Below are 23,558 nucleotides of genomic sequence, written 5' to 3' on the forward strand. Positions count from 1 at the left end.
ACTAAATTGATCACTATTGCCTCTCATTACCACCATTATTATATATAGAAATAGAAAACATGATATTAGTGTTTTATACCCTGTTCTAACATGTCAATATGAGCAAATGGTAGAATAATATAGAATAAATTTCTACCTTCATTTTCTTTCAAAATCACATACATAACTCTATTTTAAATTATTAGCGTTTTTGCTTTTGGTGTGGAGAATTCTGGTTCAATTCCACTTGGTATTATATGTAGTTTCTGTGTTCAAATGTAGATTCCTATGTGATATTGTTTCGAAAACATTAAAGCAAAAAGTAAAATCGCACTATCTACATTTGTACTCCTGTTTCCATCCACATGCTTATTCCACCAATTCTTCCATCATTTATTTATTTATCTAAATAAATAAATAAATAAATGATGGAAGAATTGGTGGAATAAACATGTGGATGGAAACAGGAGTACTTTTAGAAACAGGTGTACAGAGATACGATGTTGATCACCACAAACTTATTTGGCCTGAAATCGAACTAAGAACCCTACGCACCAGAGGTAAGTGTCTACCACTAAGCCACTGTGCCCCTCCCCCTTCTGACGTATTAACACTTGTGATATAATATCCATGTTTTGAAAATAGAATTTGAAATAAGTTATCGAAATATTATTCTTATATTATATTAGGAAATAACTGAAACGCCATTGCTTCGCATGGGAAGTATAGGTTATGGAAAGTATTTGTACACCTCTTTCCCCATAGGATATGCATTTCAATACTGTAATGACAAAAATATCTGTAATATCACCCTCTTCTCACCCCAACTTTTACCTCTTCTCACTCCCATTGTCAATGGGGACTGAACTTGCACTTTCGAAAGTTCCTTTTATTCCTCTCAGGGACCTCAAAACCTGTAGGATGGACACTAATATCTGTTGTTTTCGATTTTTTTTTTTAATTTTTTTTTTTTTTTTTTTTTTTTTTTGGCATGTCACCCCCAGCGGAATCCCTCATCTTTATGCCGAAAATTATCAATGTATTATTGTAAGATCTTTGAGAGGTCTAAGCTACGCAAACTCACGTTCGCTTTTACATGCATATTATATCATCTGATATGCATCTCTGCCGATGTATGTGTTTGATCCTTTCTGGCACATGCATATCGGGAAACGTTGTCTGTTAAGAGCAGGCTACGCAGTAATATCGATCGTTCGTACAAGTTTAGTTTGCTTCAAGATGGCACAAACACGAACTGAGTGGCTTCAAAAGGAGCGTCATTATTGGATGTTACGTTCATGATTTGTCAAAATAAGTTATTACAGTCAAATAGTGTAAACCAAAGTAATTTTTTGGTGATATAATAACCAAATGGATACGTATCCAATAATCCATAACAAGAACGGACCTGGACAGAAACAGGCTGAGAAAGGATAATACCTATAATCAAATCACTGTCAACTGGCACATTTATCATCCAGTAGGAGTTCGCAACTGACATGAGATAAACGCATCCCTCTCGTTCCATACTGTCAGAGCAGAGCTAATGCACAAAACTCCATTTTAGAGCAGATGCACATAAACCTAATATAATTTGAATTATCCTTTGGACTTGACTGACATGGTCTAACGTCTATAAAATATAGGTGATAGATCAACTGAAGACGGCTATGGAGCGGTGAACCAAGTTACACATGTTTCCATTTAATTAAAAGGTTTGAGATTGATGCCAACTTGGTGTATGCTTCTCAGCAAACGGTTGTGTGAACTAATTTCACATAAAGTAAATTCTGATGGTGGATATTATGGCATGGGGTGCTTAGCTAAAATGAACACTACCTGAACATTTCAAACAATTCAGTATTTCTCATACTGTGGAAGTTGTAAGGAATGGACAAATGTTCCTATTAAGGCGATAATGCTCCATGCCACCGATCCCCCATTATTATAAGTCTGTGCAATGAATGAACTTGCCTGATCAAAATAACGATCTCGACCCGCTAGGGCATATGTGGGGTGCATTGAAATGCCTTTCGTAGCCCCGTCCAATACCACAAAATTCGCCGGCGGTGTTAAGGATTGGGTGTGTAATATAGTCTGATATGTAGCAAAAAATCGAAAGTCATTAGAATACCCCGTGAAAATGCGCCCTTATGGGTCAGAGTAGTACAAAGTACTTGAAAAGGACGACCATTTCAAATATCTGGGAAGTATTTTGACGAAAGATGCATACTACACCAGAGAGATCAGATCGAGAATTGCCATAGTCAAAGAAGCACTCAACAAGAAAAGGTCACTCTTAACTACAGCCTTAATATTGGACTAAGGAAGAAATTGGTCATGTGCTATATATGGAGCATTGGACTTTATAGTTCAGAGATTTAGACATTATGGAAGATAGAAAAGAAATATTTAGAGAGCTTCAAAATGCGGTGTTGGAGGAAGATGAAGACGATAAATGGACAGAGTTACAATCGAAGACGTTTTAAAACGGATGGAAGAGAAGAGGACGCTTCGAGCCATCATCTAGTAGAAAGGCCAATTGGACACATCTTGTGAAGAAATAGTCTTCTTCATACTGCCATAAAAGGAGAGAGAGAAGGAAAACGAGGAGTAGGGAGGAAAAAACACAAGTGATCGATGACTTGAAAAATACAAGCAAATATTGGGACTTAAAAGAGGAAGCTGAAAATCATGAAACATGGAAGAAACAATTCCAGGCCCAAACTGAAAATAAGAAGAAGAAAAAAGTCCCTCATTAGTCCGAAGATCTGCCAATACGCAGAATACTTAATAATATATATATATATATATATATATATATAACTGGTGGAAAGCCTTCCCAAGAGGGTGCGCGCTGTGATCCAGGTAAATGGAGGTCCGACATGTTAGTAAGTAAATTGTTACCTTTGTCTTTCTGCAAGGTATAAAGTATGATTTTTTGGCATATAGTATACTTTCGTAGCCTTCTGCTAAATTGATATCACATACTGAAGTAAATTCCTGCAAAAATAATACATTTTAAGAAAAGATACGTATATCTGATTAGAAAAATACACTCATACCTCAAACGGAGTTTAAAAGTTATCGTATAGGAACGAAAATTCTCGTGAAACGAGGAATGCTGACAACACAAAATGACAACTTCGTCTTCAGTGTTTGTAAACACTGTCAATACAATCTTCTAATTGGGTACAATATTTTATATGCCTTCACTCAGTCTATATCTTATAAACATTCAAGGTATTAACAAGCATTAAAGTGGAAAGAAAATTAAAACTTGAACAGAGAGTAATTATTCTGTTTACCACTTTGTAAATCAATGTTTAGTTTTTCCTGGACTAGTCCTCAACAATAATTAGGACGTTCATGTAGAAAGTGTGAACACAGAATCGTTAGCCACTTTTCACAAGTGTACATGTGACAATGATTTACCTCTTGACGACGTGTCGAAGATACAAATAATTGGTCTGTTAACACACGGCCACATGAGTAAGTTTCTTACTTCATTTCATTCGGTCTGATTTTATTTGGAATAAATTACACTGGTCCGCAAGGGTATTCTTGTTTTAAAAATTTCGGATAGATTGCATGTTTTGGAGTTCGCTCAGTCTGATTCTGACATTAGTATTTTTCTATCATCCTAGAATTACTTGCCATTTACTAGTTCCGTTCCAACTTACTATAATCTGTTACATGCAACCTGATAGGAAAAAGAAGAAGTCCCCCCCCCCCGACAACGCTCAAGTACAGGTGAATGTTGCTGTTCTGTCTTCCACCATCAGCCCCCCCACACAGAAGTATAGAGTGTACCTAAATATGTCTAAATAATAAATTACAACTTTCATAAGGATGCTACATATTTTAAAACAATTATATTTGCCTTATTATAATGAGATAAGTAATACGTTTTATTATAATGGAAATTTTATTGAACAGTTGTATTGTTTATTTTCCTTCTTTTTCGCAGTCGGGCTTGTGGCATAATGCTGGAATGGCAAAGGATGGCAGCGTTGGTAATTCAATGGGTATTTATTTATTGACACAATAATTTCATAATAATATAAAATTGAAACCAAGTACAATATGTAGCCCCTTTGAGCAAATTATCAGAGCGTTAAGATGATAACAACAGAACCTGAAATGATAAAAAAGAAAAGCACACTTCTCGTTTCCTCTCTTATTAACAGATATTCTTACATTAAAAAGAATATATGCACTGATAATAATGTTCAAATAATAATTGTGTTTGCAGAGTCCCTATTGCAGAAGACGGGGAAATGAAGTTTTATTGTTTTAGAAATATTATCGGTCTCCATTAATAGGAATAATCATTTGCAGTAATTAATTTGCAAGAGAGAGACGCTTATGGCGTGAAGAATATAAAATGAAATCTTTGAGTTTTTCGTCCCACAGTTATGCCGGCTAGTCTAAAGGAGATAGTGATTATGAGAATGAATGAAATGGTGGAATGAAGAAAGTGGGAAGGAACGTTAGATCCCCGAGGAAACCCACGCACACGATGTTTGTCAACCACAAAGTTTACTTGGCGCGAGCTGGGATCGAACCAGGGACCCCTATGCACCATAGGTGAAAGCTCTACCACTGAGTCACAGCGGCCCTAGGCGTGCAGGATAGTGTACTGTTGTGACAAGAGTCGATTATTGTGCAAGAAAGAAAGAGTAACGATAAATACGAGTTCGTTCAATTATACAAAAATAACGAACGCTTTGGTTTAAAGATCTCAAAGGCCCATCGCAGCAGAAACACAGTTTTCCATTAGATTTTAACCAGCAAAAAGTCAATGTATCATCTTTGTTATCAACCATCCTTCAAAGATCCTGCTTTACATTATCCAGAAGCCTTCTCTTTCTCCCAGCTAATAGTTTCCTTCGCCCTTTTGAATACGACTTGATGCGTATTAATTTTACTATCTTTTTAATACACGATGACCCGTAGTTGTTGTGAAATAAAAGCATGTATAGCGTTTTAATTTACCTGAATGTATACCTCTTTTGCTCCAAATATTTTTATCAATATTTTATTTTCGAAATCCCGCAGTTCCAGTTCTTGTATTCATGTTAGGGATCAACTTCCACATTCATACAAAATTAGGCAGATTGAGCTCTTATTGAATTTAATGTTTTCGATATTTGTTAAGACAACAAAATCTTTTACAGTGGGATAAACTTTAGTACGTAAATAATATGCAATACTTTTCTACAAACAAAAGTTAAAAACAGTTATTGTTTGTTACTCGGGGTTGATGGGTGAAAGGAACAGCAGTGCTTTCTCAACATTAGGTGCGAGCGAATTGACGTACGAATTTAGAGTTTACACGATTCTGTTTATTAGAAATGTTTCCCTCCCTGTGAAGGTTAACGATAAGCTTTCTCCTTCTGCAGTGGTAAGTGGTGGAAGGTAGGGAAGTTTCCTATCAGGTTGCCTGGAACAGACTTTAGTACATTTTTGCTTTGTAGTCCATCAAGAGCTCGCTAGATGACAGTAGTCCATTTACAAGCAATCGCACAGCAGATATAGTTATGATGAAAGAAAGTAAGTTATAAATTTAGCCCATATAATATACATTTAATTTATCTACAAAGTGTAAAGGAATATAATATACATTTTATAGACCTAACTAAGAATGAAAATAGGTTTGTTAATGAATGTATTCACATTCATTCACGTTTACACATAAATTTATAAATATTCCAGTGCAAACATCTTACACTTCCTTCGTATTTCTGTTCCCATATATAGTATATGAATTTTGTAGGCCTACATCGGATTGGATTTTTAAAGTCAATTTGTGAAAAAAAAAACTTAGGGTGATGTGAGATATTTCATTTTCGGAATCAGCGAGATAAAAACTATTAAGTTCACCTATCAACACAAGTTTTAGGTTGTTTTCATTTACAGATCTGTGTTATTTATGTGTCATCAATGGATAATCAACGTGTTATACACACACGCACACACATATACTGTATATATATATATATATATATATATATATATATGGCCGGATAGAGGATTTTCTAACGGGAAGTATACCAATAACTACTATTATATTTGAATTAAACTTGAATCTTTTCAATTCCTCTAGGCATCTGTGGAGTAAATGAGGAATATTGGTTTGCTTCGTAAACCCTTTTCCTTCAACCTTCAGAAAATCGACTTAAACTATTGCTTTTACGTAACTTCACTTTATTTTAACCCCAAACGGAAACATGATGACAAAAAGTTTCGGAAAGTGTTGCTATTTACACTGCTAGCTTCTCAGTTTAGATAGTGTATATTTACGACGAAGGGGGGTGCAGTCACTAAATCCGGCCCTATGATTGGTTGCTTTGATTGGCCGTGTTTCAGCTTTAAAATTCATAAGGGTTGTGCGGGTAAAGCCCTTGCTGAAAATTTTTCGTCGTGTTATATGTCTATTTATTTGGCTTTGAGAGAAGAAATAACCAAGCCATTACCTATGTTTTATTGTTATATATACAGGGTGTAACAGCTCGTTGTTTACTACATTTGGGAGGTGATTATAGACACGAAAACAAGGAAAAATGTTTACGTAATATAAAGACAAATACCGCACTTATGCGGAGTTATAGGCATCCGAAAGTGTGAAGAAATGAACGTCCATTTGGAATGGTAGAAAAACGACGAGTCATATAACTGCGACGACATGAGGCACACAAGGAAACAATACGCAGAGAATACAAAGGTGCAGTAATCAGTTGTGTACACTAAAGGCGCAAGGGATTCCTCAAAGGAAGAGAACGATTCCCAGCAATTTTCTGACGGATACAGTGACCAAAATAGGCAAAACGTAAGACCTTGCTGCAGTGCATGCTTTGATGGATGTTGATAGCGTAACACAATTCAAGATGGCGGACGAAACATGTTGTGCGGGGTTGCCTCACATATTTTGGCAAATTTTACAAGAGATATCGGAAACACGCAGTTAGGCAATCACACACAAATGCTGATTGAAAGGCACTGAAGGTAAGCAAGATGATGATGATGATGATGATGATGATGATGATGATGATGATGATAAAGAATGAAATGCTGAGATTACCATCATCAGTGGGAGCTAACGGAAGAATGCTGAGAACACTTACGCACACGGTGTTGGTCCTCCACAAAATCTACTTTGCGCGCGCTGAGATCAAACCAGGGACCTGAATCAGAACCAGTTCAGGCAAGTCAGCACTCTGCCTCTGAACCATCACAGCCCCAAAATGCTGATCGAATCGAATGGTAAAAGCTTACTAAGGTTGTTTCAATTAATACATGCAGAGACTTTCCAGTAAAGTAACTTTGTGGTTAGCGTTTTCGCCTTCGACACACAGTTTAGACTAGAGTTTAGTTTCCAGGAGATATAAATATATTAAATTGTAGTTCTACGTCCGTCAGAGTTGATAAATTTCATTAATCTACAATAATTTAATTTACCACTTCCAGTTTTAATAAAAGATAAAGGGCAGAGATATGATCTATTCTTGGGGGTGTTGAATCCGTAATGTAAAGCATTCTTCGCTATATCTTACCTTACCGTTTGGCTTTGTTGAGGTCCAATATTGAAACCGGAAGTGGTTAGATTTACCAGTTTCGGTTTCCATAAATGATTAGGCTCAACTTGTGACCTACTTTCGGAATGATGATATCAAAACCACTGTTCGCTACTACTTACCAGTTTTGCTCTATGAAGAGGGTAGCCTTGAAATAGCAAGTACTCACTTACTACTAGTATGAAGATAGGCATACAGGTGCAGATTAGATGTATTCTTCTGACGCTGTATCCATTTAGAAAATTGAACTATCTCCTACCTTTTTTACCATACATAGATTAATATTGAAACCAGAAGGGGTAGCCAATAGTAATAAACACTTTCCATACTTGTGAGTATCCTAGGTTTAAGATTTAATAATAACCTTCAATTTAAAATGAACCGTATCATTGACATTATCTTTCATTTATTTTAACAACCGTGTGATGACAGTACATTTGCAACGTAATCGTAATTTTCCAACAGTCCTTCCCTAAGGGAGAGTGTTTTCCGATAAATAAAATAACTAACTAACTCTATGGCCTATAGAAACCGGAGGTTCAATGCCCCGTTCATAAAAGCTCTCCACTGACTTCTATCCTTAGCCAATTGGATTCAGTTTCTACTTTGTATTCCTATCTCTGGGAGATCCATCTTAATATTGTCCTCACATCTGCGCCTAGGTCTTCCTAATGGTCGCTTTCTGATTGGTCTTCCAGTCAAGACTTTGAAAGCGTTTCTACTTTCTTCCATTCTAGCTACATGACCCGCCCACCTTAGCCTCCTAGACTTGACGACCCTAACAATGTTGGATAAACCGTATAAATTATGTAGTCCTAAATAAAGTAATATATCTGGCCAAAAGACTCACTTGCAATGAGTCATGGCATTGATTCTGAATACCATGATTATTTCGGGGCTTTTTTAAAGTATCAATTCGTTACTTTTTAATTCAATTAGTTCTCTAATTTTCCAGCTTCCGTATCTTTAGTGTTCCGACCGGAAATCAAAACACGGGACAGATTTCTTTATGTTGTGAATATTCGTATAGATTCAATTAAATACGGGAAAATAATAGTGTCATTACCAATTAATATAAATAATACAGTATATTTGAATTTAATATATCATTACATCTGTCTCAATGTTGAACATTTACGATGCTTGTACGAGTGAAGCAGAAACCATTTAGCCAAATTTAAATTGACATTATCTGAACATAAAAATAAACGACAATGTAAATATTTAAGAAGAGTGTGACAAAGGCGTCTACAAAAGACTAGCCTTCACTGATGCTGCCAAAATAGAAGCGTCACTTCCTGTCGACATCATAACGAAACCGTCGTAGCATTCATATAATAAGTCTCGTTGACAACGCAGAATCTCTAAAGATGAGAAAAGATTGTATTTTGTCACTGGTTGCTGAGTGTGGTATTTACGTCACTTTTCCAAGGATAACACGAGTGAGAAATCATCTTATGTCATACATTACACATACACACAAAATAAAAATGACTTGTTTCAGCTAAATCTTACAGTTCTACCATCAACATATTTTCAACAATGAGAAGTTTCATGTTGAATCTACATATTTCAAGAACCAACTTAATCTTCAAAAATGTATTGATTGAAAATATCGATGTGACCCTCAGTAATCAGTGGCGGATCTAGAAAGTAAAAACTGGGGGGACAGACAGAACCAGACTATGGTAGGTATATCATGAGTTAATTATAAACTTTCAAGAATATATAAATAATAGCTTAAATTATTTTTATCACTCAAAAAAGTGGAGAGCCTGGTCTCGCAGCCCTGGGCTAGATCTATCACTGTCAGTAATACCGTCTAGGATCAATACAATTTTATTTTGACAGTAATAACTGGAGTAGATTATTTCAAACTCTGCACACGTCATGAGAGTAATTTAGTTCTATTCTTAGTTTACACTAAGACAGTATTACTGTGCACAGTATTGCCGAAAAGCAGCCACGAACATATCTTTTCGAAAAGCCGACAAGTTAACTAGTTGCTGCTGATGTCTAAATTTTGTAAACGTCTCGTCTCGTCTAGATTCTCGAAGAATTCTCTCTCGTCTTGTCTCATTTTGTAAATTTATGTATGGTACAGGGGCCGCGGTGGCTCAGTGGTAGAGCGTTCACCTCTGGTGCTTGGGGTTCCGGGTTCAAACCCTGCTCCCGACAAGTGAATTTTGTGGTGGACAAACACCGTGTGCGTGGGTTTTCTCGGGGTTCTCCCGTTTCCTCCCACTTTCTTCATTCCACAATTTCATTCATTACTTATCATCACTGTCTCCTTTAGCCTAACCGGCATAACCGTGGGACGTAAAACTCAAAAATTTCATTTTCATATGTATGGTACAAAATTTATGCTGACTTTTTTTCTTCTTGATTTCATCTAGAAGTTACGAGAAACCTTCCGCTTCATGAATGGTCCACAGAACGTATGATATAACTTCTAAACCATAGTTACGAATGCAGAATAAGAGTATCGTGTTGTATAATGACCTGCGTATGTTTAAACCTTGATAAATGCTCTTCAATGTGATCATGCAATATCTTTGTCAATTTACAGTTTCATACTATGAATTATGTAACAGTAAACGATATTTGAGACCTGAGGCCTGAATGAACTAGTGTTATCCAGGAAACTCGAGAAATTTCTCGTTCAACCTCGATTCTCGTCTTGGAAACGAGACGAGATTTCTTCATTCCTGGTCTCCCCCCGAGTTTGAAAATGTATTTCTTGTTTCGTAAGCAAGATTACTCATTGCACAAAAGTAGCGTTTAACTGGTGACTAGTATTAAGTTGGGAAATGGTAAACTCTTGGCACCTTTGGTTATAATATAGAGATTAGTGTCGAAGTTGGACCTATTGTAGGAAACCTAAATTAATATTTTAAAACTAAAACTCTTGCTCCTTGTTACCAGTTTTGCTCTTTAAGAATTGATATTGAAACGAGAAGGTGGAGTGGATTTCAACTATTTCCGTTTATATTACAGTAATAAGGGCATAGAAGTATTTTTTAAGATGCTGAATTCATATCTTTTTACACCTTTTTGCTCCATTGCAATTAAGATTGAAACGGGAAATGTTCGAGTTTTACCACTTTGGGGTGGAACAGTGGGATAAAGACGGAGATGAAACTTATTCTTGGGACGCTAAATACATTTTAGAAAACTATATCGCCCTGTCTCTCACCATTTTTCTTCTCTTATACTTGTTGACTAATAGACTGAAGGACGGACGGACGGTCGGTCGAGTATTATGCGTACCGTAGTTTAAAATCTTTGTTTCTGTTCCATAATACACATCATCACTAGTTATAGAGGAAAAGAAGCTGGTTAGGACATTGCTTCAAAAAATATTATATTCTGAGGGATATGATTTTTAAATATGATGGAAGGGTAAAGTGGGAGGGGAAAGAAGATTATCGTTAAGCACCCGGAAGGAATTTCACCTATGTCCATACCGTCGGTGGGTACGTAAATGATTCGATTTGCAATGATCTGTGATGGGTAGAACGGCCAACAGAGTGCATTAGTGATGTTACCTGATGTAGAATGTTATGCCCCTCGGCACGGATGCATGCACTGATTGAGATGAAAGGATATCATACACCTGTTGTATGCTCTCCTGAGGGAAGCTGTCCCACAACTGCTGTAATCGGTTCTCGATCTCCTGGATATTGGTTACTCAACAGAGCTGACGAACGAGTTGGTCTTATACATGTTCTGTCGGGGAAAGATCGAGATTCTTGCTGGCCAAGGAAGAATTACAACATTATACAGGCATTTCATAAAGGCATGTGCCATGTTTGGACAAGAGTTACCCTGTTGAAAGACGGAACCAGAATACTGTCTAATGAGAAGTTACACAGGATGTCCGTGACGTACCGTAATGGCCTCAGATTTCTCTGAATCACTACCAGAAACCTGAAGTTATCCCCGATGGCTTCCCACAATATAACGTCAGAAGAAATAGAAGTGTGCCTCTCCAAAACATTCGCAAAATGTTTCGTCTTCTCTCGGCGCGCCATATTTGCATATGGACAACCGAGGTATTACCAAACCGAGATTCATCGCTGGAAGTGAAGCTACGCCACTAGTCGGGAGTCTTTGCTTCCCATGTACGACACCATTCCAAATGCAGCCGTATATCGTGATGTTAATGACAACTTATGTATGGAATGGCAATTCAATGGTTCGAAACCTGCCATTCTTTTTAACCATTTACACATTAACCATTCAACATCTCACTGCGCATGCCCCTTATATACGCTATCAAACCTAACAACATGATTACGGGATGACTGCATTAATGCATTCTGTGGTCGTCCTAGCCGTCATCGATGATTGCAACTCTAATCGTTGACTTTCCTGTCGATGGTATATGAGTTGACGAATTTGCGTCTAATTTTACCATTCCTTCGAAGTGCTTTATTTCTATTTTCAGTTAGTGTAGTATCATAGATTCGTAGACAGATATTAGTGTATATGTCGTTCAGAAAAAATAAATATTTTCAGTGTTTATAAGTGAATTTGTGATTCCAGTTACGCATTAACACTCCCACGATACGTAATGTATAATATGTGTGTCGGGGTTTAAATCTTCTAACATTTTCCTCGATTTATTATGTTTTGTATGCATAACATTTTCAGGTGACAATGCAGACATCGATCAGAGCTAAATGGCGAAGAGCAGCATGGCCAATGAGAAGTCCAAATTACCGATTGACCCATCACCGTAGTAGAAAATCCAAAAACTTTGTCTGCAAACAACTATTCACTACCTATTTGAAAAATACTTCAATGCATGGGTTTCGCTACATAATAGAAGATGACCTAAAACTAATACACAGGTAAAATGTATAGATCATTTTCTTAGGATGTCTTTTTTTTAACAAATGATCAGTTTATCAAACAAAAGCTGTAAAAATGAAAAGTTAGAAAGGAAGAAAGAATTACAGAATTTTTTTAAAAAAAATGTATTTTAGGTTGCCTCCTAATAAAAATTCATTAACTAGTCATTAGATTGATTGAAGTTGAGTTTTCCTTTTTCAGCACCAAGGTCTGTATAGAATATGAATCCAATTCACTTTCACAATCAGCAGGGTTTGGATAAAGATTTCCTATATCTAAATAGGGGGCGTTAATCATTTAGCATCGAAGCTTGCAAATGGTTCAATATATTAATTAGTTAATATTGTCTACTTTCTTGTGTACATTACTTTAGTTTCAATTTCCATGTGTGTCGAGTTGTCCAAAATGTCATACCGAAATGTGTCACTTTTAAAGGCCAGAAAAATAGAAACTATAATAGCTGGTTAAAACCAATCTCCAGCTATAGCCACACACACTTTACCCATTACTCAGTTAACAATTAGATTCCTTAACAAAAGAAGTCTGCAGTCTACGATGAAGCAAGTGATCAACAGCACGTTATATCAACCGTTCATAATTAGGGAAAGTTTTTTCTCCCAAGAAGTAATCGAGATGCCAGTAGAGATGATAGCCGGTAGAAGAAGACTCAGAATAATACGATAAGTGAGGAAGAATTTTACATTGCAGCTCATAGAGAATCCGCACAGCTCTTTATGTGACATGGATGCATGCATTGTCGTAGAACATGTTTGTGAAGCATTGCTGGACGCTTGCGACATGTTGTATCACTCCATTCGCAGGAATGCGTTTGCAGGACTTCAACATCGTGACTAGCAGCACGGTTTTGCCTTACAGAGGCAGATATGATGGATCATCCCCACTATAGATCATCATACCAGTAACAACTCCTGCAGCTGGTGGAATGATTTTGAAAACCGTTCTGGACGTTGATCACTATTAAACCACTGTTCTGTCATCCATAAGTCCAATTTTAATTTACCATATCGATTGCTCGGAGCCACAAAACGACAGTATTTTACCGTATGCTTAACTGGTTCGCGATTACACGAGCACACTTTTGTGAGAGTTTACTTCCACAGTGTTTCAGAGGAGTTCATGAGAACATGCTGTTGGTCAGTGGCCACAGAGCTCATTTCACATTGTCGTATCACTGGCACGAAACTTGACAAACCAACGGCGCATGGTGTGTTCATTCACCACTCCTGGCATAAATGCGCTGATGATGTTTTCCGTGGCTAGATGTACAGAACGTCCCAGTTGTAACTAGTAAAATAAAATTACTCGAAGGTCCAGGTTCTTTATGGTATACCTTTACATAACCTCTCAACAACACATTACTTCTTGTCTGACTGGGCAGCTCAGCCTCTTTTTTGATAATGATCGAAGTTTCAAGACATTGTAAGAATGTTCTCAGTCAATCCATTGATAGCGTTACAGATAACAGTTTCCATCACCCACAAAAAATTGTATATTTCAATCACACCAACCCTATACAGGTGGCTTAGTGGTAGAGCGTTTACCTCTGGTGCATGGAGTCTCGGGTTCAAACCCTGCTCCCGCCAAGTGAACTTTGTGGTGGACAAACACCATGTGCGTGGGTTTTCTCGAGGTTCTCCCGTTTCCTCCCACTTTCTTCATTCCACCATTTCATTCATTTCTCATAATCACCGTTTCCTTTAGCCTAACCGGCATAATCGTGGGACGTAAAACTCAACGATTTCATTTCATTTTTTCAACCCTATACATATAGCGTTATATTGTAATTAATAAGAATGAATTGTAAAACTAGGAATTAAAATTAAATTTTCCCAAGAAGATAGAGATTGAAGGATTTCTTAGTTTGTTATACAGTATTTCTTTATTTAGATATTAGTAGTTATTTAATCCTGGATATCATATCTATCTATGCAAAATTTACATAGAGCGAGCTTAAGAAGTAAGTAACTTAATCGTCGAAAACTAAGGTGATGACCTTTTTTATTTATTTATCCTCAGTGCTTATCACAGGGACATAAAAAAATTAATTAATGTGAAACAATTGCAATACTGTATTTTGAGTTATGAAAAGCATTTTGGCAACATCTACTCTCTCTTTCCTCTCTTCTTTTATAGTTATTTTGGTTTCAGCATTCAACATTCTTCAGAATTACCTAATCGTAAAATTTATTACTTCAACTATGTTTGGAGGAAATTTGAATTATCCCCTTTTATCCTTCCCGTTTATTACTTCTCATCTGGTAGTAAACGTTGACCTATATAAGTGTATAAACTAATATGGTGTGCAGGCTTTCGGTCTCCTAGCAGTGGACCATAAAACTTGGGCAATTTTCCAAAAACAGCGTCCAACCTGGATCAAACTTAGCATGATAGTAGACTTTGATCTGTTATACAAGCTTGTGTAATAGCCCGAGTAATACTCGGTTCGCACCAGTTCGCTAAAACCGGTTGGTAAAGTATGTTTTGAGTTCGCAGAACCGTTTGTTATACCCAGACATAACAGTCAATTGTACCCACTTACACCTACAAACAGTAAATTTTAGTTTAACTAGCTTTGTTGTTAGAAATTCTTACAGCTACAGGGTTAAACATATGAGGCGTTATACAGAGTCTTTTGACGTATGATTAGCGTCATACTAAAGGCCTGACTACTGTAGGAAACATGTTAGTTGAACTCTTTAGTATGGTAATAATCACGCGTCAGAGCGACTCTCTCTCTTTCAGAAGAAGGTATAAGTGTTTATTTCTTAATCTCTATGCTCAGATATCGGGAATGAGAAGTGAATCAGGGAGTGGAGTGGTGAAGGTTATTTATATCTGAAAGGCATACATACCATGCGTTCCGCAAATGAGAAACTTATACTAATAATTTCAATTTTAGGCATAGGTTTTAATAATTAGGCCCCAACAAAACTGAACAAATTGAATCAAGATAAGGACGTTTTCAATTCCAGGCTCATGTGGACCATCGTATGTGTTCTAGGAGTTGCTGGTGCCAGTTATATGATTCAGAATATTTGGGATAAATACCAATCAAGCCCTACAATTAAAGTAGTGGATGATACAAATTATCCCTTGCATCAAATTCCATTTCCTGCTGTAACAATCTGCAGTATCAGTCGTGTTCTGCACTCAAAGGCGATACAATTTTATAACAGGTAAACATTTTGCACTCATTTCTAGTATAAAATGATGTTTACTCAGGAACTAAATTCATTTATAATAATAATAATAATAATAATATAAGGTAACAAGGAAGTACATGTCCGCTTCCAGTAATCGTTTTCCAGGAAGAAAGAACTATTGTATTGAGTGACAAATACTGATGCAATATATCGACACCTTGACACCTAATTAGGCATCTCAAGTTTGATAGTGATGAAGAAAGGGGTTTAAACTTTTTCGAACACTCGGGGTTCTCCATAATTTTTCAAAGTTAGATACTAGAGAAGAGAGTTATCTATTTTCATACAACATTTTTTTTGTTCTGTGAGTTTGAAGTAATTTCTAACGGTTATATTTATATTTTAATCCTATTGTTTACACATAACGTATCAAGTCAGATATATGGTCACTTTTGGGGCTTTTGCCAAGCATTAAATACAAATTAATGAAAATTCTATTTCAGCCTCTTTCGAGGAACCTTCTTCATGAGATGTACATCATTAATCAATATTACCAATACCCTGAAACTGTAGTTTAAACTGGTAGTTGTTTCTCCTTATCAATTTCCTTGGATAATGCAGTAAAGATACTTGAAGGTCAAATAACGTATCGAGTCTCACAACTGTTAACCAGCACAACTGCTTTACACTTTATGTGTTTAATTTGTAGGAAAGGCATTTCGTTAATACGACGACGACAAAAAAAAAAATCGTGAAGTTGGCAGACCCTATGTTAGAAACTGCAAGGGAGTATATATATATATTACTTTATAACGAAATACTTTGGATAGTTTAATAATTACCTGTACCTTGGGCAGAAAGTGCTCATACATGTGCACTATACTTAATAGAATGCCAATTTAATAATAAAAAAAAGAAGAAGGTTTTTAATATCTGTAAGAGATATAGATAGTTCGTTGCTATGTAATTGTTTTTTTATGGATACCTAATCATCATGTCTGTGTGCATGACAGTTTGAATGAAAATACATAAAAGTGTATCAACTAATAAACCATTTTGACACCGTTCATCGACTTTATAATTTTGATAGAAAAGGTGAGAATAATAATATATAATTATTAAAGATATTTTTGCATGCAAACAATTACTACCACTCGAAATTCATATATCAACGATCGAACCAGGTTGACGACTACCTTTGGTGAGTCGTTATAAAAATTTTGGTTTACCTCACCCGGGACTTTTCATAAATTCATATCCTGAAGCAAAGTAAGGGTGAATTTACTTTTGTAATAAAGTTAATGAATACAAATTTCACAAAACTGAGAAGTGGTAGAATAATTATAAGAAAAATGAACGGTGAGGCAATGGAAAATGAATCCAATAATGGTGATAACGGTGAACATAGTGTAGCACCAGGAATGACGTTCGAAGAACGAATCTTGCTAGCCTTACAGCGGCAAGAACAATGTCGAAAGGACGATTTTGAAGCCATGAAACAAAATTTGGTCGAATTAAAGCAGACGATAGAGCATAAGTCCGAAGAATCTAACAAGCAATATGAGGAATTAAGCAGACGAATGGAACAGAAGTCAGATGAAACGCAACAATTAATTATCCAGACGATGAACGATATCACCTCGCAGTTCGAGGAAAAGTTAAAAGGAATATCTGAGGAATGCCAGGATAATCACAATCACCTGAGCCAAGAAATCAGTGATGTAAAAAAGGATTTAGAAGTAATAGAATATTCTGTTCAACAGCAAAAGATTCAGGTCATCAATAATTCTAACAACATACGTGCAAATACGCAATTGATAGCTATTCTACAGGAAGAAATTAGGACGCTACAGGTTAAGGACAACACATACCACAATAATATGGGTAGTGAGCGCTTGGAGTTTCCCCACTCACCAGAGATGACTTCGCCTTCACCTGTGTCTGATGAGGATATTATTTTGGAAGAAATTCATCCGAAGAGTACAGATGGGCGGAAAAGGGATGGTGCAACGACATATCATGTTATGGATAGGAATTGTCACCCAAGAAGTACACGGAATGATAAAAGGAAGGTAAAGTTAAGCGTTAAGATGAGTGAAATACGGGTTATGAGTAAATTCAGTGGTAAATGTAATGAAAACGCTACTTCTTTCCTGGAAAAATTTCAAGACGAATGTAATATAATGAGTATAGATAGATCACAATATATGAAATTAATCCCTCATGTATTACTCCCACCATGTTCTTTATGGTTTAAAGCAGTACGCGATCACATCAATACATATGAGGAATTCAAAGCGGCATTGATCGCGAATTATGAAAATGACTTTTTGCTTGCAAATCGAGATGCCACCATTAGAAATCAACATTTCAATCCTCGTTTGCACAAATCTGTTGTAGAGTTTGTTGTAAATATATACAACGAATTAAAAGTTGTAAATCCCTTGCAATCGGAATCTAGAATAATAGCATCGATTCGAAATTTGCTCCATTTAAGTTACAACAGATCTTGTTTTCTACACAGTGTATGAGTTTCAATCATTTATTGATGCTTGTCCAATGCTATGAAACTCAATACCATGCTATGAATCAACAAGCAGGAGTAGGTAAAAGTAAAAATAATTCAGATCATTTTGTACCTGTTCGGAATCTAAATATCCGTAGTGTGAACGATTCGGAACATAACCTAAGCCGAGTAAATTCTAGCAATCAAAACGAACGAAATAGGCAAAGTTATGTAGGGAATCAGCCTAACCTAATTAATCGTGATAATCCTGATGTCAAATCACCCAATCGAAGTAGACATAAAAACAATCGAAAGATATGGCGAAATTCCAGGAATATGACAAATTATGTGGATAGATATAATCGCTGTTCAAGAGATGGCACTTCGTATCAAAATCAGAATCATGACGCAATACATGTACAAAATAGTACGGAACCTAATCATGATTGTGCAGTACAATGTACCTTATTAGAATCATATGCAAATACGAATTTAAGCTGACTACAATTGATGAAGTAAGGGTTAAACCCATATCAGCTATAGATTTTCATGAACATTTATTTTATTTTTATTCAATTTAATTTTCTTTAATTCTCATTAACCAATGATAATTTTCAAATGATTTTAATTCTCTCTTGTTAATGTGAAGAATTATAATTCGATTTGTAATTGATTAAAAGCAAAGGTTATTTATATTATATGGATTTGTGTTGAGAATTTGTTGTCAAAGATTATGTTAAGAATAAGGTTCATTCTATTAAGCTATTTATCCGACGACTGTCTTTATGCGCTACCTTACATATTACTCGAATAAGATTCATCTATATTCTGACGCTTTATTGATACAATGTATATTTTAAAACATCATCTAATGTAGTTATTATATAATGCGCCCTGGAAAGATCGAACATTTTTTTCTTAACATCACCGTTTGTAATAATGATTGAAACTGTTAATCATTGAGATTTATGTTTTAAAAAGTAAGTTGCCTTTTTACCGATTTTGACTTCGCACCCTTCATTGATTAGATTATTAAGTGACGACGTTTTTATAATAAAATATAAATGATAATGGAAGGAAAGATTTGTTATAAATGTATCTATATCTATAATATGTAATGAAGATACATACGAGGGGCGATCAAAATGTGATGGACATATGTAATGTAAAACCATTATTGTGAACGGACCAGTGGTTCTTGAAGATAAAAGCCAAGCTCGCTTATGACTTTTATATTCAGTCCAATTGTCGGGCGACATTTTATATAACGAAATACTTTGGATAGTTTAATAATTACCTGTACCTTGGGCAGAAAGTGCTCATACATGTGCACTATACTTAATAGAATGCCAATTTAATAATAAAAAAAAGAAGAAGGTTTTTAATATCTGTAAGAGATATAGATAGTTCGTTGCTATGTAATTGTTTTTTATGGATACCTAATATCATGTCTGTGTGCATGACAGTTTGAATGAAAATACATAAAAGTGTATCAACTAATAAACCATTTTGACACCGTTCATCGACTTTATAATTTTGATAGAAAAGGTGAGAATAATAATATATAATTATTAAAGATATTTTTGCATGCAAACAATTACTACCACTCGAAATTCATATATCAACGATCGAACCAGGTTGACGACTACCTTTGGTGAGTCGTTATAACTTTAAGACGGTAATTTAACATCTATTACTGCTGGAGTTTTTTGTTTAGTTGTACATGCATTGCAAAACAGGTCACATGTGTTGTAAGTTGGTGGGAGTCAAGACGTCATGTTCTTTTTTCTTTCTTTTTTCTTTTTCTTTTTTTTTGGAGATTTCTGGGTTAATTTTTGGGATATTCATTGCACATTGATAAATATTTCCCCTCCTTAGTTTTAAAGCTACTAGATTGATATTTTGCATACGTATTGCACATACCAGTTAGTATTTTTTTAAAGTAATTTTGAGATCTGTACGTTAATACAGGATCAGTCCAGATGGCCTAAAGTTTTAAAAAAGGGATTTTTCAGAAATATGTTCCATTTTCCTCAAATTTTCCTTTTCAGGTATATGATACGGACATGCAAAAGCACCGTTTGGTAGATTGCCTTATTCTGAAGAAAATGGGGTACAAACCATGATCCTAGGGCAAATAGTAATAAAGCAATAGCTGCTTGACTGAAAGTCTAAAATTTACCTTAAAAATCCCAAAAGATCTAAGAGACTTGTAATAATGATTGTAGAGAAACAAAGAGGATAATGAGCATTCGTTGTAATAAACGCCAAACGTCTCAGTGCGTAACACACCTAATAATAAAAATTCACGCTAGTGGTCACGTTAAGTGCGGTATCACTTGCCCCCCTGACACTAATAGATATGGATACCTGTGGGATTGTAGTGTATAATGAAGTTCTTTAATAACTGCATAAAAAATATGGCCTGTTTCGGGTAATAGGCGGGTAAATTTTATAAAAGGTAAACAATCAAAACTTTTAGGTAAGTACGAAATTAATCCATAATGTACAGTGGGATAAAGGCCTGGGCACAATATCCAATATGTGTCCATACAGGTTATCGAAAAACCATTTGTATAATGAAAGATTTCTTTGTCGATAACAAAGTTTTGAAGACTTAATTATAATTAAGTTTTCCTTGTGAAAAGAAAAGGCTCGTCACATTATTCAATTATTAGCAGGAAGTCGTTCTTCTCAGTGAAAACAAATAAGGTTTATTAAAAGTACCTGAAGGATTTTCTTCTCTTTCAGAATACTGTAATAATCATATTTCCAGTATACAGTATTTATTGACTTAATATTCCTAGCATTAGTTTTAACGTAAGTTGAAAACGTAATTATAGCAAATTTTCTCTGCTGTACAGAAGTCTTAGTTTAAAATATTAGAAATAAGTTATTCGTGTTTCGGAAAATTTATGTAAATCACTTGAATTGAGCTTGTTTTTATTACCAAACCTCCGCCCATTTAACATCATATTTTAACCTTTGAGATCTACTAATTTTACATAGGATTAAAAGTTCCTATAGCAAATGAATAACTGAATCTCTCTTCTACTTTTGATGAGCGATAGAAGAGAAGAAAGTACTTCAATACGTGAAAAAAATCGAATTCAAGATTTCAACAGATTTACACATTTTACGTCACCTACACGACGGAAAAGGGAATTTTGCATGCCTTCGTCCCGTTGTGTGTTCTAAACCACGTATATTTGCCTACAGGTATACCGTTCAATTTTCCCGAACCAAATTTTAAGCTTAACAATTTTATAAGTTTCTCGAAGGGAGTTTTCTGAATTTTTATACTACCCCGTAAAGTAAGGGAAATTTACTAAAGGATGGAAATAAAAGGACGCGAATTTATCGAAAACGTCTCTAACGATTTTGTTTTAATTTTATAAATCAATATTTCATTAACAACCCTAAAATTATACAATTTCTCTTGAAAAAATCCGAAGGGGTAGTTGAGTTCATACTTAGAGGTAAGTTCTTTCAGAGAAATTTTCTGAAAAATAACTCAGGCTATTTTGTTCATATTTCAAAACTAAATGTTTCATTAACAGCTCTAGAATATGGCACGAGTCATTTCTCATTAAAACATGTACACGGGATAATTTGCTCTTGGGTGTGAGCTTAGTCTCGAAAATCACTGAAGCGATTTTGTTAATATTTCATAAATAAATACTTAAGTAATGTGGAATGATATGACCTAATATAAGAAATGGGTCGATGATCCGCACCTTTTATTTATTAATTATTTTCATAAATGCACCCTTGTATTGTCTTTCACAATAAAAATCTGCATGCTTTACGAGAGAGAGTTTTTTTTTTCGTCTTACTTTGAGAATGAAATCAAATACGCATACCTTTCTATCACCTCGCCACGGCAAGGACGATACCCACTCCGCCATTAAACATTCACGTGTCTTTATATATATAATTTATCTTGTATGAAACTTAACCGAGTTCTTCTGTTTCCTTATTTGTTACCGCTTGGTATTAATTGTTGTGTAAACTATATTTGCTAACGTAATATATTTTGTTATTTTACCAAGATTAACACCTGCCATTACTACAAGGAGCTAATGATGCCATCTCGCGAAAAACACGCATTTTTTATTGTGACAGGTAATACACCGTGTGGTGGGGTTCCTTCGGGATTCTCCCATTTCGTCCCACTATCTTCATTCTACTATTTCGTTCATTATCGTCACTACAGTCTCCGCTAACCCGGGAGCATAATCAAGAGACGTTAAATTTAAAAAGAAAAATGAGAACCTATTCCAGAATATTAGACCATTACCTCTAAGAAGCATTTGCAACATATTCATTTGAGAAAAAGTTACGCATTTAGGAGAAGTAAATATAAAAGAATATTAAAGTGTTTTTTTTTTTAAATTTTCTATTCTCTGAGATAGATAATGTTTTTAAGAATTCTCAAAACATAATATGATTTATGGATTAAAATATGGATTATTTTATATTTAATTCACACAATAGAATATTTATATAATTTGTTCTTCTTGTATTTTCAAATGTAAAAGGTATCTGAAGGACAAGGTAAATATTACTACATTCCTTGAAACAATGAATGCCTTCAATCACATGGTATACCCTTATTACTATTTGCCGTACGACAAGTTAGGAACCAAAGAAAGATGTTGGTATGTAAACGGAGTACCAGATGTTAACATTACAGAGCTTATGTTATGGGTAAGTCTATTTCCATTTTTCTTTTGCTAATAGTATACAGTTACTACAAAATATCTTTGACAAGCAGAATATAACTTCGACTGCTGTACATACTTCCAAGGAAATTAAGTGAAATCCGAGCACAATATTTAATAAAAATCTATTATCTTATATCTATCAAGGTGAAAAAGCAACACAATTCACTCATTTTTCTCCTTTATGGCAGTCTTTATTACATATCTCAGCGTAAAATGGTATTGATTATAATGACAAAAAATATTTTTCACGAAGCCATGCGTATTTAAATGGGTAATTCCTGTTCATTTCCACCAAAATAGACAAGTAATCCCCATATACGAGGCGCATTCAGAAAGTAACCTCCCCAAAGGCCTTGAACAGAATCAAAACAATTGAATGGAAACATTTATTGTACAATCCGCGGCAAAAAACCTGCAACATGAGAATGTAAGTTTATTGTGATACTACGCCTAACAGCACAGGGAATTAACATAACGTCTAAGTGGCACGAATCACGCCAGGATAAACCTCGGCGTCCTCCCGTGAACACTTATTTTGGAGCAAAAGACTTCGTCATTTCACAATAAACTTATATGATTATGTTGCAGGTTTTTTGCCGCTGATTGTACCAGATACAGGATCTGTTTAGCTATTGTTCAACATATTCACCACCGGAATTCAGATGTTTGTCATACCGTGGTACCAATTTGTCTATACCTGTGTCATAGAACTCGGTCGCCTGAGATTGGAACCACAGTTTGGCAACCT

General features: G+C 35.4%; 1 protein-coding gene across 1 annotated transcript in view; it reads left to right on the forward strand.

Moving 5' to 3' along the window:
* The first annotated feature begins 430 nt into the window (after positions 1–430).
* Positions 431–23,558, forward strand: part of LOC145672563 (sodium channel protein Nach-like) — a 32,419-nt gene continuing 9,291 nt past the window's right edge. Inside the window, exons 1-3 of the mRNA XM_081741721.1 lie at positions 431–539; positions 15,436–15,610; positions 22,625–22,793. Of these exons, the coding sequence (XP_081597847.1) occupies positions 431–539; positions 15,436–15,610; positions 22,625–22,793 (453 nt within the window). The remainder of the gene's footprint in view (positions 540–15,435; positions 15,611–22,624; positions 22,794–23,558) is intronic.

Source organism: Thermobia domestica, chromosome 16 (genome assembly GCF_964235325.1).
Source record: "Thermobia domestica chromosome 16, izTheDome1.hap1.1, whole genome shotgun sequence".
Lineage (NCBI taxonomy): Eukaryota > Metazoa > Arthropoda > Insecta > Zygentoma > Lepismatidae > Thermobia > Thermobia domestica.